This window comes from Bombina bombina, chromosome 11 (assembly GCF_027579735.1).
Source record: "Bombina bombina isolate aBomBom1 chromosome 11, aBomBom1.pri, whole genome shotgun sequence".
In the NCBI taxonomy this organism is placed as follows: Eukaryota; Metazoa; Chordata; class Amphibia; order Anura; family Bombinatoridae; genus Bombina; species Bombina bombina.
The window spans coordinates 255,001-275,263 of NC_069509.1; the positions used below are offsets into that span (position 1 = coordinate 255,001).

At 40.6% G+C, this 20,263-nt stretch overlaps 1 protein-coding gene across 2 annotated transcripts in view; it reads right to left on the reverse strand.

Annotated features, from left to right (window-relative positions):
• The window catches only part of TGFB1I1 (transforming growth factor beta 1 induced transcript 1), a 475,461-nt gene that overhangs the window by 246,588 nt on the left and 208,610 nt on the right, over positions 1 to 20,263 (reverse strand). For both annotated transcript variants that reach the window (XM_053694775.1, XM_053694773.1), the window contains exon 3: positions 20,197 to 20,261. In XM_053694775.1, the coding sequence (XP_053550750.1) occupies positions 20,197 to 20,261 (65 nt within the window). The remainder of the gene's footprint in view (positions 1 to 20,196; positions 20,262 to 20,263) is intronic.

The following is a 20,263-nucleotide window of genomic DNA, read 5'->3' on the forward strand; positions in this document are numbered from 1 at the left end:
ATACCTCAACTATGAAAGACAAAATGTGGAAACAAATCCAGAAAATTACATTGTCTGATTTGGAAAGAATTTGAAAATTATGGTGGAAAATAAGTATTTGGTCAATATCAAAAGTTCATCTTAATACTTTGTTATATATTCTTTGTTGACAATGACAGAGGTAAAACGTTTTCTGTAAGTCTTCACAAGGTTGTCACACACTGTTGCTGGTATGTTGGCCCATTCCTGCATGCAGATCTCCTCTAGAGCAGTGATATTTTGGGGCTGTCGCTGGGCAACACAAACTTTCAACTCCCTCCAAAGGTTTTCTATGGGGTTGAGATCTGGAGACTGGCTAGGCCACTCCAGGACCTTGAAATGCTTCTTACAAAGCCACTCCTTCATTGCCCGGGCAGTGTGTTTGGGATCATTGTCATGCTGAAAGACCCATCCATGTTTCATCTTCATTGCCCTTGCTGATGGAAGAAGGTTTGCACTCAAAATCTCATGATACATGGCCCCATTCATTCTTTTATGTACACGGATCAGTCATCCTGTTCCCTTTGCAGAGAAACAGCCCCAAAGCATGATGTTGCCACCCCCATGCTTCACAGTAGGTATGGTGTTCTTTGGTTGCAACTCAGCATTCTCTCTCCTCCAAACATGACGAGTTATGTTTTTACCAAACAGTTCTACTTTGGTTTCATCTGACCATATGACATTCTCCAAATCCACTTCTGGATCATCCAAATGCTCTCTAGCATACTTCAGATGGGCCCAGACATGTACTGGCTTAAGCAGGGGGACACGTCTGGCACTGCAGGATCTGAGCCCCTGGTGGCGTAGTGTGTTACTGATGGTAGTCTTTGTTACGTTGGTCCCAGCTCTCTCATTCACTAGGTCCCCCCGTGTGGTTCTGGGATGTTTGCTCACCGTTCTTGTGATCATTTTGACCCCACGGGGTGAGATCTTGCATGGAGCCCCAGATCGAGGGAGATTATCAGTGGTCTTGTATGTCTTCCATTTTCTAATTATTGCTCCCACAGTTGATTTCTTCACACCAAGCAATAGGCAAGCATATTGCAGATTTAGTCTTCCCAGCCTGGTGCAGGTCTACAATTTTGTTTCTGGTGTCCTTCGACAGCTCTTTGGTCTTCACCATAGTGGAGTTTGGAGTGTGACTGTTTGAGGTTGTGGACAGGTGTCTTTTATACTGATAACAAGTTCAAACAGGTGCCATTAATACAGGTAATGAGTGGAGGACAGAGGAGCCTCTTAAAGAAGAAGATACAGGTCTGTGAGAGCCAGAAATCTTGCTTGTTTGTAGGTGACCAAATACTTATTTTCCACCATAATATGCAAATAAATTCTTTATATATCAGACAATGTGATTGTCTAGATTTGTTTCCACATTTTGTCTCTCATAGTTGAGGTATACCTATGATGAAAATTACAGGCCTCTCTCATCTTTTTAAGTGGGAGAACTTGCACAATTGGTGGCTGACTAAATACTTTTTTGCCCCACTGTACATATATCTTTTTTCTGTATATATCTTATATACATATACTGTACTGTTGAGGAAGAAACATACATATATATATATACATATATATATATATATACACATATATATATATACATATATCTTTTTTCTGTATATATTCATACAAATATACCTCTGTGCACTACACACTTACATATTTATTTACAAAAGTAAGTGGGTAAAAAAACTGAGTCTTACGAATTCTAGTGCCAGTCATCCTCATTAACTATATATATATATATATATATATATAGTTATGTATGTGTATATATATATATATATATATATATATATATATATCTCAACAATTAAAATTATAGGGAGGCGAAAAGTGAGTTTAAAATCCTCCACTAAATACAAAATATAGAGAAAATAACTCATTGTGTAAACCATTTACAAATCTAAACAAGTCAGAAGACTTGCTTTAAAGCAAGTTTAAAGCAAGTCTTCTGACTTGTTTAGATTTGTAAATGGTTTACACAATGAGTTATTTTATATATATTTTATATATATATATATATATATATATATATATATATATATATATATATATATATAGATATAGATATGTGTATATAGATATGTATATATACACTACAACTAAAAATTATTCACACGGTACAACCCTCAATAAAATATTACACTGTAAAAACATACATAGTAACATAGTAGATGAGGTTGAAAAAAGACAGTGTCCATTGAGTTTAACCTATAACAATCTAAATTAATCCCATTAAATGGTGACCCATTTAACACAAGCAATCATATCCTTGAGTTCTGTTTGTAGCCAGAAATGTATCCAAACCATTTTTTAAAATGTATCTAAGATTTTGGCATTTACTACCTCCTTAGGTGATGACTTCCACAATTGGATTGCTCTTACAGTGAAAAATCAATTTCAACTTTTTAAGCAAAATGAATCACCCATCTTTCAGCAAAGTGCCTAGTAAAAAGTACCACACTAGACATACAACCCTATGACCTACATATTGTAAAAACACCTACACAATGAATACAAAAACAGCACAGATATTCCTGATTGTAGCAGGAATCTTGTTAATCTGGGGAACTGTATCTGAGATATTCCTATATGAATTAGGGAATGTTTTTCTAACGGCTCTTACTCAGTGTGAGTATTCCATCGGCACTTCTCCCTCCTCCTTATCCTAGAGTAAACCTAATGATCGCCCATTCACCCAATCATCAGCCTGGACCAGATGGAGGGTGTAAAAACAGAACAACTTTATTGAGTAGCAACTGCTAAATATATATCCGGATCCCCAGCAGTAGTACACCTTACTCAGTATGTGGAGTCCCACCCTGGTGCCACTGCTAAATATATATCCGCATCCCCAGCAGTGGAACACCTTACTCAGTATGTGGAGTCCCACCCTGGTGCCACTGCTAAATATATATCCGCATCTCCAGCAGTGGAACACCTTACTCAGTATGTGGAGTCCCACCCTAGTGCCTCAGTGTCTGGGAGATAATTCATTCAAGTCCTCCAGACCCTCTGTACCTGATACATTTTATTAACTAGTTGTAACATAAAACTTATTTTAAAATAAACAGCATAGTAGAGCAAACATACACCTAGATTACAAGTTTTGCACTATAGAGTGTGCGAAACCAATGCAACAAAAGTTACGTTATTTAACCCTCCATAGTACTGCCATTACAAGTTTTGAAAAAGCCGCCTTGTGTGTGTGATATGGTGGCGATGAGCTCCATACTGCACAAAATACAAGCGCTGCTTTGACGTGCTAGTCCACACTTTCCCAATAGACATCAATGGGAAGAAAGTGTTAGAAAAAAAAACTAACACCTGTGATCGCGGAATTAATTCTCCGTAACACAACCCCATTGATGTCTATGGGGAAAAAAAAGTTACGTTTAAACCTAACACCCTAACATAAACCCCACGTCTAAACACCACTAATCTGCCGCCCCGACATCGCCGACACCTACATATTGTTATTAACCCCTAATCTGCCGCTCCCGACATCGCCGCCACCAAAATAAATCTATTGACCCCTAATCTGCCGCTCCCAATATCGCCTGCACTATACTAAAGTTATTAACCCCTGTTGCCCCACATCCCAACATCGCCCGCACTATAATACAGATATTAACCCCTATTCTGCCGCTCCTCGACATCGCCGCCACTAAATAAAGTTATTAACCCCTAAACATCTGGCCTCCCACATCACTGCCACTAAATAAACCTACTAACCCCTAAACCGACAGCCACCCACATCGCAAAAAAAAATAATTAAACTATTAACCCCTAAACCTAATGTTACAAACTGCTGTTTGTAACTGGCCCTTTAAATGAAAAATTGCCCTGCTTCCCTGGATTTTGGAGAAGCCTATTTGCCAGCCTCCTTCCACATGACTATGGCCCCTGGAAGATTGTGCCCCTGAGGACATATTGACTTTTGTTGGGTGTGTGTGGCCCTTTAAGAACCATCTGGGGACATATTGTGACTTTGATGAACAATGCCCCTTTAAGACTATGTCCCCAGACCTGTGAAATGACTTGTCCCTGGCTTTCTCCCACTTGGTTCAGTTTCATTGTGTGCCATTAAGAGTTAAATTTTGTTCAGCTTCAAGAAACCTATTCTAAATACAAGTCTGCTGGGATTAGCTCTAATTAGGTTTAGTGATCAACTTTCCCATTGTCTAATCAGACTAGTATTGATAAGGTGGACTGCATTGTTTTATTGTGTGTAATGTTATCTGCTGAAGTAAATGTTGTGGCCTGTCAAAGGGAGTGTCTCTCTATCTAATATCAAATGTGTGATGGGGGATTTTATGCCTCCCCCTGAGAGTGTCCTGTTTGCATGTAACCTGAATAAAAGGAGGCTGTGTGCTCCAGCACATCAGACCTATTTTTGACCCTCTAACTTGCAGCTTTGACTCATGTTTGTAGGGGACAGCTTATAATCACTACAGGGATTGCTATGTTTTTCATACTCCCTTAGCTACAGGGATTGCTACAGAAGGAAGAGGTTCGCCTACTGGAGCCTGGTCGTAGGTCCAGGGCGCAGAGCAGACGGCGAGATACCAGCCCAGCAGCGGTGGTTCATATAGTCTGCATTACTGATGGTGGCTACGCAGTAGTTAGAGTGTCCACGGTGCTGCTGCTCCTTTGGTGAGCGCTAGGAGCATCCTTTTCTACGGTCCAACTTCCAGCCAGCCTGGAGGCAACCGTAACATTTGGCGGCAGCGGTGGGATTGGCGTCCTAGCGCAAGGAGCAGCACCACAACAGCACTGGTATCGTAGGAGAGTAATTGAGGGCAACGCTAGCCACTGCGCAGCGTCCCTACCTACAGCAGCATGGAGCTGACAAGATACTGGTCAGAACCATGTGAAGAGCACCTCAACCGGATCCGTCGCTATGAGGGCGCGGATTTCGTTCCAGAGGTAAAGAGGCGGCTAGTCCGATATGGTCCAGACCCTGCGCAGGAGGTAGTCAGTCGCATCATCCGGGAATTGGATACGGAGAACAAAGCGGCACGAGCCTTTGAGCGCCAACTGTGGAGTTTGAGGGTATGGACACCTGGTCTCTCTCCCCAGCCGCAGCGTGTTCCACAGGGAGAGGGGAGCAGCGACCTCCCTCCCCAGCTGCAGTATACTGTGCAGAGGGAAGAGACAACCGGTCTCCTTCCCCAACCCCAACCAGAGATACCAGAGGCAGCAGGCCTCATAGACTGGTCCTGGGAGGACCCCCAGCAGGCAGGTGGAGATGGGACCGCAGTCTCTCTACCGGCCCTACAGGGATGCTGGGCAGGCGGCCCAGATCCCCAGCGACAGACCCAGCTACAGGGAGGGGAGAGCATCGACCTCCCTCCCCAGCCGGAGTGTGCCTTCCAGGGAGAGGAGACAACCGGTCTCTCTCCCCAGCCGCAGCATGTTCCACAGGAAGCGGAGAGCATCGACCTCCCTTCCCAACGGCCGCCGGAGTATCAGGAGGAGGAGGTAAGCCAATCTCCCCCTCCCCAGCTAACTCCTAACTTGGGCCCAGGGTTAACAGTGGAGATGTTGGCCCCCACTGACCCCCACGTTCCCTTTGCCACCGGGCAGGACTATGCCCCAATTCCCCCAGCAGAAGAGCTGGCATCAGGACAGAGCGCTGCTGGCCTCTGCCCTACAGACCTTGTCCTTGTTACAGAACTGACCTGCAAACCCCTCACCCCAGCAGAAGCGCTGGCACCAGGGCAGAGTGCCGCTGGCCTCTGCCCCCCAAGTACCATCAGCTATTTGCCCAGCTGCGCCAGGAAGGCCGAGGATGCTGCACTTTCATCCTGCAACCTGGAACTTACAGGCCAGTACTACGTATTGTGGGGGGGCTACTTTGCTGCTAGCGATTATTTGTGGGTGGGTTGCGAGACTAACTTGGGCACTGACCGGCAGAAGGTCAGGTGCCTGGTTAGTCTCCCTCCAAAAGGGGAGATATGTTACAAACTGCTGTTTGTAACTGGCCCTTTAAATGAAAAATTGCCCTGCTTCCCTGGATTTTGGAGAAGCCTATTTGCCAGCCTCCTTCCACATGACTATGGCCCCTGGAAGATTGTGCCCCTGAGGACATATTGACTTTTGTTGGGTGTGTGTGGCCCTTTAAGAACCATCTGGGGACATATTGTGACTTTGATGAACAATGCCCCTTTAAGACTATGTCCCCAGACCTGTGAAATGACTTGTCCCTGGCTTTCTCCCACTTGGTTCAGTTTCATTGTGTGCCATTAAGAGTTAAATTTTGTTCAGCTTCAAGAAACCTATTCTAAATACAAGTCTGCTGGGATTAGCTCTAATTAGGTTTAGTGATCAACTTTCCCATTGTCTAATCAGACTAGTATTGATAAGGTGGACTGCATTGTTTTATTGTGTGTAATGTTATCTGCTGAAGTAAATGTTGTGGCCTGTCAAAGGGAGTGTCTCTCTATCTAATATCAAATGTGTGATGGGGGATTTTATGCCTCCCCCTGAGAGTGTCCTGTTTGCATGTAACCTGAATAAAAGGAGGCTGTGTGCTCCAGCACATCAGACCTATTTTTGACCCTCTAACTTGCAGCTTTGACTCATGTTTGTAGGGGACAGCTTATAATCACTACAGGGATTGCTATGTTTTTCATACTCCCTTAGCTACAGGGATTGCTACAGAAGGAAGAGGTTCGCCTACTGGAGCCTGGTCGTAGGTCCAGGGCGCAGAGCAGACGGCGAGATACCAGCCCAGCAGCGGTGGTTCATATAGTCTGCATTACTGATGGTGGCTACGCAGTAGTTAGAGTGTCCACGGTGCTGCTGCTCCTTTGGTGAGCGCTAGGAGCATCCTTTTCTACGGTCCAACTTCCAGCCAGCCTGGAGGCAACCGTAACACCTAACAACCCCCTAACTTTAAATTAAAATTACAAAATCCCTATCTTAAAATAAATAAAAACTTACCTTGGAAAATAAAAAAACCTAAGTTTAAACTATATATTAAACTAACATTACTATTATACTAAATTTAAAATAACTATCAATTAAATAAATTAAATTACTCATTAAAAAAACCTATTCAAATCAGCCAATAGAATTTCAGTAGCTCTCATCCTATTGGCTGATTTAAACAGCCAATAGGATTTCAGTAGCTCTCACCCTATTGGCTGATTTGAATTTCAAAAATCAAATCAGCCAATAGGAATGCAAGGGACGCCATTTTGAAAAGGATGCTCCACGCCGGATGTCTTCAGGATGGAGCCGCTCCGCCGGAATAAAGATAGAAGATGCCGCCAGGATGGATGAGGACCTCGCCGCCTGGATGAAGACTTTTTCGCCGCCTAGATGGAGATGGATGACCGGACTTCAAAAACTGTAAGTGGATCGTTGGGGGTTAGTGTTAGGTTTTTTTTAAACTTTTTTTGGGTGGGTTTTTTTTTAGATTAGGGTTTGGGCATTTCTTAAAAGAGCTAAATGCCCATTTAAGGGCAATGCTCATACACATGCCATTTTCAGGGCAATTGGTAGCTTAGGCTTTTTTTAGAGTTATGTTTTTTATTTTGGGGGGTTTGTTGGGTGGTGGGTTTTACTGTTTACTGGTTGGGTCTTTATTTTTTTTTACAGGGAAAAGAGCTGATTTCTTTAGGGCAATGCCCTACAAAAGGCCCTTTTAAGGGCTATTGGTAGTTTATTGTAGGCTAGGGGTTTCTTTTTTTGGGGGGGGGGGCTTTCTTATTTTGATAGGGCTATTAGGTGTAAAAAATTTTATTTTTGATCATTTAGTTTGTAATTTTTGTAATTTAGTATTTTTTTATTTTTTGTGATGTAGTATTTTTTTATTTTTTGTAACTGTAGATTTTTTTTTTTAGTAGTGTTAGGTTTTTTAATAAGAAATTTAATTTGTTTAATTGATAGTTATTTTAATTTTAGTATAATATTAATTTTAGTTTAATATATAGTTTAAACTTAGTTTTTTTATTTTCCAAGGTAAGTTTTTATTTATTTTAAGATAGGAATCTTGTAATTTTAATTTAAAGTTAGGGAGTTGTTCGGTTTAGGGGTTAATAGTTTAATTTAGTTTTTTGCAATGTGGGGGGCTGTCGGTTTAGGGGTTAATAGGTTTATTTAGTGGCAGTGATGTGGGAGGCCAGAGGTTTAGGGGTTAATAACTTTATTTAGTGGTGGCAATGTCGAGGAGTGGCGGAATAGGGGTTAATATCTTTATTATAGTGTGGGCGATGTTGGGGGTGGGGGAATAGGGGTTAATAGCTTTAGTATAGTGGCGGCGATTTGTCGGGGAGCGGCAGAATAGGGGTTAATAACTTGAAATTAATGTTTGCGATGCGGGAGTGCCTCGGTTTAGGGGTTAATAGGTAGTTTATGGGTGTTAGTGTACTTTGTAACACTTTAGTTATGAGTTTTGTGTAACAGTTTTGTTGCGTAAAACTCATAACTACTGGTCTCAGATTGCGGAACGGATCGTGAAGGTATAGGCCTCTAGTTATCAAGCCGTCAACCTCAAATACGCTGGAATTCCACAGCGTATTTGTGGCGAGGCTGATTCACCTAAGTTATCAAGCCCTACACACCGGCAAAAGTAGAATTTTGTGACATAAGCTACGATCCGCCGGACTCAGTCTGACACAGATCGATTCTTACGTCACTCCAGATGTGCCGAACGCAAGTTTGGCACAATCTGACTACTTTTGAAAGTTATCAAATTCCTAGCAGGTATGCTCAGCACTTTTCCGGCCCAGCGTACCTGGTTTTCAATCCGCCGCTCTGGAGGTGGCGGATCCCATAGGAATCAATGGGAGTCTGACCATATCGAAAGTTCATGTTCGCTGTTGCCCGACATCACATTGATTCCTATGAGAAACGTCTGCACCTAACACCCTAACATGTACTCCGAGTCTAAACACCCCTAATCTGCCTCCCCTACACCGCCGCCACTTATATTAAACATGTCAACCCCCAAACCACCGCTTCCGGACCCCGCCGCAACTATAATAAATTTATTAACCCCTATCCTGCCGAGCCCGTACCCGGCCACAACTAAATAAATTGTTTAACACCTAAACCGCCGCTCCCGGACCCCGCCGCCACCTATATTAAACTTATTAACCCCTAATCTGCCCCCCCTATCAGCCAATCGGAATTAAGGTAGGAAAAATCTGATTGGCTGATTCAATCAGCCAATCAGTTTCAAGTTCAATCGGATTGGCTGATCCAATCAGCCAATCAGATTGAGCTTGCATTCTATTGGCTGATCGGAACAGCCAATAGAATGCGAGCTCAATCTGATTGGCTGATTGGATCAGCCAATCCGATTGAACTTGAATCTGATTGGCTGATTGAATCAGCCAATCAGATTTTTCCTACCTTAATTCCGATTGGCTGATAGAATCCTATCAGCCAATCGGAATTTGAGGGACGCCATCTTGGATGACGTCACTTAAAGGAATATTCATTCGTCGGGAAGTCGTCGGTTGAAGAGGATGGCTCTGCGTCGGCTCGTTTGAAGATGGCTTCGCTCCGCTCCGGATCGATGAAGATTGAAGACGCCGCTTGGATGAAGATTGAAGTGTAGTGTTAGGTTTAATTGTAACTTCGGTTAGGATTTATTTTACAGGTAATTTTGTATTTCTTTCAGCTAGGTAGTTATTAAATAGTTAATAACTATTGTACCTAGTTAAAATAAATACAAAGTTACCTGTAAAATAAATATAAATCCTAAAATAGCTACAATGTAATTATTAATTACATTGTAGCTATCTTAGGGTTTATTTTACAGGTAAGTATTTATTTTTAAATAGGAATAATTTATTTAATGATAGTGTAGTGTTAGGTGTAATTGTAACTTAGGTTAGTTTTTATTTTACAGGTAAATTTCTCTTTATTTTATCTAGGTAGATATTTTTTTTTTATTGAGGATATTGTAAACATATACAGAGTATAATGAATTGCCAAAACTTAAATGTTACAAACATTTGGTTATCATTCACAATAGCAGACATTGTATAATCAGGTAAATACAGAGTCAAAATGTAATGGGCAAAAATAACTATATCCTAATTTTTGTATGTAATTATACCTCCTCTGAATATATTAGGCCACTCTTGGGCCTTGGTGTAATATAAATACTCGTCGGAGGCAAGTAAATTGGGTCTATAGCCTCTTTTGGGCTTGGTATAGTAGATAACATTGAATATATATATAAATATATATCAACAATAAATACAAAATAAGTGTCGACCATCATGAATAATATGTCAGTCTTTTGAAAACAAATGTGATACACCCATCAACACATCCTCCTTATTATTTAGAGAAAAACCATTGAACAAACATCTGAGTACATTTAATAACATAGTATTGTTAAGATCAGTAAAGGAATCAATGATGATGAGTGAATTAAGCAGTTGTCATGCAAAGTGAAAGTAAACTTTTCTATAGGATTCATTTTCCTTTACCTACGAAGTAGGCTCAAGGGCGAGGGGGGGAGGAAAGAACAAGAATGAAATATAATGGCGTGAGGCTGTAATGACAAATAAATATAAGTTTAGGACCGGAATAGTAAGGGAATATATCACCATTGGATCCATCTGGTAAAAGGACTTATGCAGTATTTATGTAGTATCTCCCCTCAGGGGTTGTTGTCACCACTGGACACAGACGTGTAAGGGGTAGTGGATATGACCCGCTCACAAATGTAGAGCGGGAAAGGGTGAGGGGAGATACCGTTGGCTGTGAAATATTATGGGGGCTGATAGGCCTATAAACCATAGACCAGGGGATATTATATGAAATAAAAACCTATGTACTGGCGTAAGTATATCAAACCCATGCTTGAATATGTCTCACGAAACAGAGAATAGTGTTCAAGAGGCAGAAAACTAAATATTATAACTACTGCCTTGTCACACATGTCGGTTAGGATCCATAGGTGTTCCTGGTCATCTACCCTCTATACCCTGAACAGTATGTAAACCATGGGAATAGGAGGTAGCTCAGAATATAAAGCTTAGAGGAACATATCGTTAAGTGAAGTCTGCAGCAGAAGTCTAACCATAACTGGACTTGTATACCCCTCTAGTGGCGAAAACTACACTTTCTCTTGTAAAGGTGTATCCAGTTCATGGGTTCATCCATTACTTGTGGGATATTCTCCTTCCCAACAGGAAGCTGCAAGAGGACACCCACAGCAGAGCTGTCTATATAGCTCCTCCCCTAACTGCCACCCCCAGTCATTCTCTTGCAGCTCTCGTTACGGGTCCAGGTCCAGGGATCCCAAGGCAGCGCTGATAGATGCTCTAGCAGCGCCCTGGTCCTTCAGCCTGGCTTATGTGTTTCCACCATTTCCTCTGCTCCCTCTTCTCTTTGCCAAGATCAAGCAGGAGAGAGCTTCAGTGATCTTGATAGCTCCTGTGTGGCCACGCAGGACTTGGTATGCAGATCTGGTGGACATGTCATCCTTTCCACCATGGACTCTGCTGCTAAGGCAGGACCTTCTACTTCTAGGTCCCTTCAAACATCCAAATCTAATTTCTCTGCGTCTGACTGCTTGGAGATTGAACGCTTGATTTGATCAAAGCGTGGTTTTTCAGAGTCGGTCATTGATACCTTAATTCAGGCTTGAAAGCCGGTCACCAGGAAAATCTATCATGAGATATGGTGTAAATATCTTCATTGGTGTGAATCCAAGGGTTACTCATGGAGTAAAGTCAGGATTCCTAGGATATTATCCTTTCTCCAAGAAGGATTGGAGAAGGGATTGTCAGCTAGTTCCTTAAAGGGACAGATTTCTGCTCCGTCTATTCTTTTGCACAAACGTCTGGCTGAGGTTCCAGACATTCAGGCGTTTTGTCAGGCTTTGGTTAGAATCAAGCCTGTGTTTAAACCTGTTGCTCCGCCATGGAGTTTAAATTTAGTTCTTAAAGTTCTTCAAGGGGTTCCGTTTGAACATTTGCATTCCATAGATATTAAACTTTTATCTTGAAAAGTTCTGTTTTTAGTAGCTATCTCCTCGGCTCGAAGAGTTTCGGAGTTATCTGCTTTACAGTGTTATTCCCCTTATCTAATTTTCCATGCAGATAAGGTAGTTTTACATACCAAACCTGGGTTTCTTCCTAAAGTGGTATCTAATAAGAATATCAATCAGGAGATCGTTGTTCCTTCAGTATGTCCTAATCCTTCCTCTAAGTTGGAACGTCTATTACACAATCTTGATGTAGTTTGTGCTTTAAAGTTTTATTTACAAGCTACGAAGGATTTTCGTCAAACATCTGCTTTGTTTGTTGTCTACTCTGGACAGAGGAGAGGCCAAAAGGCTTCGGCAACTTCTCTTTCTTTTTGGCTGAGAATCTTAATCCGCTTAGCTTATGAGACTGCTGGCCAGCAGCCTCCTGAAAAAATTACAGCTCATTCCACTAGAGCGGTGGCTTCCACATGGGCTTTTAAAAATGAGGCCTCTGTTGAACAGATTTGTAAGGCGGCGACTTGGTCTTCGCTTCATACTTTTTCTAAATTCTACAAATTTGATACTTTTGCTTCCTTGGAGGTTATTTTTGGGAGAAAGTTCTTACAGGCAGTGGTGCCTTCCGTTTAGGTGCCTGCCTTGTCCCTCCCTTCATCCGTGTCCTAAAGCTTTGGTATTGGTATCCCACAAGTAATGGATGAACCCGTGGACTGGATACACCTTTACAAGAGAAAACAAAATTTATGCTTACCTGATACATTTATTTCTCTTGTGGTGTATCCAGTCCACGGCCCACCCTGTCATTTTAAGGCAGGTGTTTTTCATTTTTAAACTACAGTCACCACTGCACCCTATAGTTTCTCCTTTCTCTGCTTGTCTTCGGTCGAATGACTGGGGGTGGCAGTTAGGGGAGGAGCTATATAGACAGCTCTGCTGTGGGTGTCCTCTTGCAGCTTCCTGTTGGGAAGGAGAATATCCCACAAGTAATGGATGAACCCGTGGACTGGATACACCACAAGAGAAATAAATTTATCAGGTAAGCATACATTTTGTTTTTGTGACCAGATATATTACTCAACTTTTGGGAGAAATTCTCAATGTTGATTATTCAGCAGAGGGTATCATTAAATTATTGTAAACCAGCTAGTTATGAACAGTAAGTTAGCATCCGGTCTTATCACCTGGGTATGGGCCCTATACCCAGGCAACTTGTTGTTAACATTATATAAAAAGCAATGTACCGGAGACTTCCAACATACTGTTTAAGATTAAAATAATGTAACCCCAAACTGGGTCTCTGGTCACGCATAGTTTACTCCAACAGACCAGTAAACGAAAGTAACTACATTGTGTTGTGCTATCCACGTTATCATGTTGAGTTACACTTAAAGCTGCAACTTAAAATATCACATAAACAATCAACCCGCTATACTATAAACAGAGAATAAACAATGAAACCTCCTGTTGGATACAATACACATACATATATATGTAGTAAACAATGTGTTAGCGTAGGTTGTGTCAGAGAGGATATGTGTACCATGTGAGAGGGTATTATGATAAGAGCTGGGCACATTAGTACATATACAGTAGTATGTAACACACCTTATTAGGTAATGTATGCAGTTAGGTGTATCCTGTATTATCAGGTAATCTGAGCAGTACCAATAAGCACAACACTAGTTAAATACAATCTGCACTATTATTCTATATATAACTAGATGAAATCATATAGATGGCATCCAGGTCAGCATAAACCACAGAATTTGTTTAGTCTATACCGGCTCCAACATAAGAGGTGACAGTTGTAGGCAGGTATTCACGGCAGATGCCCCATATTGTGTACAGTACACCATCATCTAGGATCAGTCTAATGTGAGGCAAATGTTCTGTGTTAAATGATAATTGAGACGTCCAGTAGTTACTGCTAAATAACATGTTGTGTGGAGGACCCATAATCATTACATTTCTACACTCAGCAGCGATGCTATATTATATGGGTACATCAACTTTCAAGCTGATATATTAACTTTATTTTAAAACTTTGGAACATCTAAGTTAATATAAGAGAAACTGCAGTTTTATATATTCGTCTGTAACGTTCAGCACAAAGCTTTCACATCGGTCAGGGAGACACAATATTGGGAGCAGGAAACAGTTCAGTCCACATACAACCTGACCGGCAGGCCATGAGGTAGGCTCCTTTATGTAAAACACAGTTATCCAACTCCTCTTCTGTTAGAGACGGGTGAAAGATAACACTCCAAACCACTAGATAGTGCGTGTGTCCCAGGGGAGCTCCCGATAGTAGCTGACGGAAGAGGGCTGTAAGTGGTCTACTTGGCCATGTATAAACTCCAGTACATTGAAGCGACGCTATCTGTGTTGCTACATTTGAAACTAGCCCCTCCAAGTGCTGAAGTAGTTGCTTACCGTTGACGTTCAGGACTTTGCCAGATTCTGGTATGGTGTTGTCCCTACACTCCTTTATATCACCATGCGGTGCAGAGGGTTCCGATCTCAATAATAAAGATGGCGACTGCCAATGTTCCGTTTCTCCCTCTGCATTGTCGCACTGCCATTCACAAGCTGCTTGGTCATCCAGAGGGGTATTGTGTGTAGCGGAGGAATTGAAAGCTTCAGCTACTGCGCCCAGAAGTGCCTCACCGCAATTATCTAGCCATTTAGTAAGCCGATTTAGGATATACGCGGCCATGTCTCCACACATGTTGTAGCTATCGTAGGCAGATGTAATTTGGATAGTGTAGGTAATGGCAGATATAGTAGCTGTCCCTTTATAGGTCCCAAAAATCAATAGGATGATGATATATTATATCATTCTCTGGTATAGGCAAGAAAAGTACAAAGATAGGTAAAAGAACCTATAAAATTATTATATGAAGCTGGAGCTCCTGAAACAGGCGTCTTGCATCCATGATGGTCAGCTCCTCCCCTATCTAGGTAGCTATTAAATAGTTAATAACTATTTAATAGCTATTGTACCTAGTTAAAATAAATTTAAATTTGCCTGTAAAATAAATATTAATCCTAAAATAGCTACAATATAATTATTAGTAATATTGTAGCTAGATTAGGGTTTATTTTATAGGTAAGTATTTAGTCTTAAATAGGATTCATTTAGTTAATAATAGTAAGTTTTATTTAGATTTATTAAAATAACATTTAAGTTAGGGGGTGTTAGGGTTAGTGTTAGACTTAGGTTTAGGGGTTAATTAGTTTAATATAGATGGCGGTGGTATAGGGGGGCAGATTAGGGGTCAATAAGTTTAATATAGGTGGCGGTGGGGTCCGGGAGCGGTGGTTTAGGGGTTAAACAATTTATTTAGTTGCGGTGGGGTACGGGATCGGCAGGATAGGGGTTAATAAATTTATTATAGGTGGCAGCGGTATAGGGGGGCAGGATAGGGGTTAATAGGTATTATGTAGGTGGCGGAGGGGTCCGGGAGTTTAGGGGTTAATACATTATAGTTGCGGCGGGGTCTAGGAGCGGCGGTTTAGGGGTTAATAACTTAATTAGTTGCGGGGGGCTCCGGGGGCGCCGGTATAGGGGGTAGAACAGTATAGTATAGTGTGAGTGCTTAGTGACAGCTTATCAATAAAGCTGTAAAAAAGCCGAAGAGCAGCGAGATCGGATGAGTGATAACTATCACAGTCCGCTGCTCATCGCCCCGTACTTGGTGCGTGGCTTTTTGACAGCTTTTTTGATAACTTTGGGGAACGTATTCAGGTCCGCGGTGGCGATGTGAGGCGAGCTTAGGCGAGCGTATTGGGCCGGCGAATGCAAGAAAATTACGGAGCTTGATAACTAGAGGCCATAGGGTGTAACGCAAGCTTTTTGGCCTCACCGCAAAACCTGTAATGGCAGTGCTATGGAAATCCCACACAAAAACATAATTTTTTTGAGTGCGGGACTGACGTTCCATTACAGGCTAAAATGCTTGCGGTACAGTTATACCGACAAGAATCATAATAGCTGCATTGCGGTTTTAATGCTGAAATGGCCAATTTTCAGCCTTAAAGCACGAACACAAAACTCGTAATCTAGGTGTATCTGTTTTGTATTCATCGTGTAGGTGTTTTTTACAATATGTATTTCTTAGTAGTTATGTCATAGGTTTCTATGTCTAGTTTGGTACCACTTTGTAGAGTATTATTAGTACTTTTTACCAGGCATAGGTTTCTATGTCTAGTTTGGTACCACTTTGTAGAGTATTATTAGTACTTTTTACCAGGCATAGGTTTCTATGTCTAGTTTGGTACCACTTTGTAGAGTATTATTAGTACTTTTTACCAGGCATAGGTTTCTATGTCTAGTTTGGTACCACTTTGTAGAGCATTATTAGTACTTTTTACCAGGCATAGGTTTCTATGTCTAGTTTGGTACCACTTTGTAGAGTATTATTAGTACTTTTTACCAGGCATAGGTTTCTATGTCTAGTTTGGTACCACTTTGTAGAGTATTATTAGTACTTTTTACCAGGCACTTTGCTGGAAGATAGGTGATTCATTTTTTTATCAGATCATTTTGTTTATGTTTTTTATGTCCCATTATGGTTAATGGTGGTAGCTATCTAATGTTCTAGGGACTGGACCTCCCTTGTGGCTGGTCATCCAATGATATTACTTGTTTTTCTTAGTGATTGTGAATTACTCAGTGATTTACATAACTCCCTGAATGATCCAAGCATAAAATGTTGTCACTGGATTCTTTTTATACCAGCTTCATTATGAAACAATCATTGGATCTTGACCTATGTATATTTGGTACTAACAAGAGGCTAAAAGGGACAATTACCCAATTAAGGGGTTGGTAAATAGGGAAAACACAATGGTTTTATATGAACACAGAAGATAAACTAGATTAACAACAAAGAAGGAGCTAATTACAGAATGAGAAACACAGAGAAGATGCTTAGTAGAAGAATGAACCATATCGAACTCTGGATGGAGACAAAGCAGATTTATGGAGGGAACAGAGACCTTTATGAAGAGAAACTGAAAAGGGATGAATTAGATAGACGCATGTGCAAAGCACAATAAGCTGCAAGGAAATCTGCCATGTAAGGAATGTAAAGAGATATAAATATAGTACACGGATACAATTGTCTGGAATGGCAATTTGTGACAGGGTAAAGCACAGGGCCTGGATTCACAAAGCAGTTGGCTCTCTAGCGTTGTTGTCCTCATCAATTCCTATTTATTATGTCTGGAGCTTGCCACACCTTAATGAATCAGCTCCATTAGACAACACAGGAATTAGAGAGTTTTATTTCCATGAGAATATTCTGAAGTGAGGAAAGACAAGATGCTAGAGACCGTGTACAGCCAATGTGATGCCAAGCGAGTGCATTCTGGAGCACGTGTGGAGCAAAGAAAGTCATGTAAGAATATAGTAAAAAGTTCTAAAAGTCCAGCACCTGGGATCCAAGGTGTGCAAACACGGGGGCACTGCACAATACCCCCAATAAATGTAACAAGAGATGATAGTCGCACCACCAAGTTCAGTGAATAATTTTCTTTATTGAGCCAAGATCAAAAAAATCAGCAACGTTTCGGACACAAGTTCTTAATCTTGCATAACAAACAGACACTGATTCACTTCTTATATACCCAAAATAAGTCACACCTGCACAGCTAATTGTAACACCTGAAAAGTCAGGTATAACATTAACAGCCAAATGCTGCCACCATGTGGTCAACTACAAACATCACACTTATCTAAATAATTTTAATTTAACTATTACTTATCCAGCAATGAATTAATACATAGTCTAAATATATCCATGTACAGTGCAGACTCTCAAGCAGTATATTATTTTCACTTATTCATTTATATTACATATTAGCAAAGATAGATATAAACATTTTATTGAATAAAGATTTCCATATAGATTTCTACAGAAAAATTGACCAATCTAATTCTTTATTCATGCCCCCTGGAGATAATGTCCCTAATTCATAAATCCAATATGCTTCACGTTTTTGTAATAATTTAATTCTATCACCCCCTCTTCTAGGATGTTACACCTGTTCCAAAATCTGGAACCTTAATTGGCTTAGATTATGCCCTGCAGACAAAAAATGATGGGCAACTGGGGCATCCTTTTTCTTGGTTCTAATACTACTTTTGTGTTGGACTATGCGTTCTCTTATGCACTGGGAGGTCTCACCCACATATCCCAGCCCACATGGGCATTTAATCAAATATATCACAAAATCAGTATTACAGGTATAATGTCCCTTAATGAAATATTTTTTGCCAGTACTTGGATGGCTGAATGTTGGCCCTTTAATAATACTATTACAATTTGAGCACCCTAAACAGGGAAAACTACCCAGATTTTTCTTACCAAAATAAGTTTGAACTGGTCTCTTAGATGGACCAATATCTGCCCTTACCAGAACATCTTTTTATGTTTTTTCCTCGTTTAAAGGCTGGCATAGGGGGAATCTTAAATTCCTGAATATTAGGATTACAAGTGCTCAAAATGTGCCAATGCCTACGAATAATCTTCATAACCTGTTGATTCCAAGGGGCAAATTGACTTACAAAAACTAGTCTAGGTTTTTTTTTATCCATCACAGTTTTTTTCTTTTCTAATAACAACTCTCTAGGGGTGTTTAATGCATTCCTAAATTCAGTCTCAATTAATTCACATGGATATCCCCTTTGAAGGAAACGATCCCCCATTTCTTTAAGCCTGTCCTTAACCACTGTTTCATCAGACACAATACGCCTTACACGTAGAAACTGGCTCCTGGGTAAAGATCTTACCAGTGAAGGGGGATGTGCACTTTTATAGTGCAGGAGAGTGTTGCAATCTGTATCTTTCCTATGGAGGTCCACAGTTAGACCTGATTTACACTTTGACACAACTGTGTCCAGAAATACAACACTCTCCTCACTAAAGACTAACTTGAATCTAATGTGACTAGTTGCTGCATTTAAGTCATTCACAAAATTTACCAGGGTCGCCCCCCCACACCCCAAACACATCATCAATATAGCGCCACTAGGTGGCGCCATATGATAAGAATAAAGGATTATTATAAACAAAATGTTCCTCGAACATATTCATAAAAATATTTGCGTATGTGGGAGCGACATTGGAACCCATGGCGGTCCCTTGGAGCTGAAGATAATAATTGTCCTCAAAAAGAAAATAGTTACACCTTAAAATGATATTAAGTAACTGCAAAATAAACTCTGCCTGTGAGGTAGTGTATCTATCAGATTCACTCAGAACTTTCTCCACTGCTCCAATCCCTGCCTCATGTGTGATCGCTGTATACAGTGATGTCACATCAAGACTAAAAAGAATGCATTTATTTTCCCCTAGATATAAATCACGCAATTTAGCTAGAAAATCTTGTGTGTCTTGGATGTATGAACTAGAATTAACAAAAGGTCTAAGAACCTTATCCAAATATATTGATACCTTGGACAATACTGAGCCCATGCCTGCCACAATTGGGCGGCCAGGAGGTGCTTGCAGATTTTTATGCACTTTAGGCAAAGTGTACATCACTGGAGTGATGTCCTCAGATTCTAGTAAAAACCTCCTCACATCCTTATCAATAATGCCGTTATTAAATGCAAAACGAACACATGCCTCAATCTCCTTCTTTATCTCAAAGATAGGGTTGTGGGTCAATAGTTTATATACATTAATGTCAGATAATTGTGTTTTAATTTCTTGGACATAATATTTTTTGTCCAATAAAACAATTGACCCACCCTTATCCGCACTTTTCACCACCAATTGTTTGTTCTTATTCAGATTATCTAAAGCACATTTATCCTTAGATGTAAAATTCTTATTGTACTTTAAATAATTAGCATGTGACCCAGTTTTTTTATCCAAAGACTATGTATTAATTCATTGCTGGATAAGTAATAGTTAAATTAAAATTATTTAGATAAGTGTGATGTTTGTAGTTGACCACATGGTGGCAGCATTTGGCTGTTAATGTTATACCTGACTTTTCAGGTGTTACAATTAGCTGTGCAGGTGTGACTTATTTTGGGTATATAAGAAGTGAATCAGTGTCTGTTTGTTATGCAAGATTAAGAACTTGTGTCCGAAACGTTGCTGATTTTTTTGATCTTGGCTCAATAAAGAAAATTATTCACTGAACTTGGTGGTGCGACTATCATCTCTTGTTACATGTAAGAATATAGGCTCTGTCACCTGTATAGATAGTCCTTCTTCACTGGAATTCTCTCAACATCAGAAGGCATATATGACACCGATATCT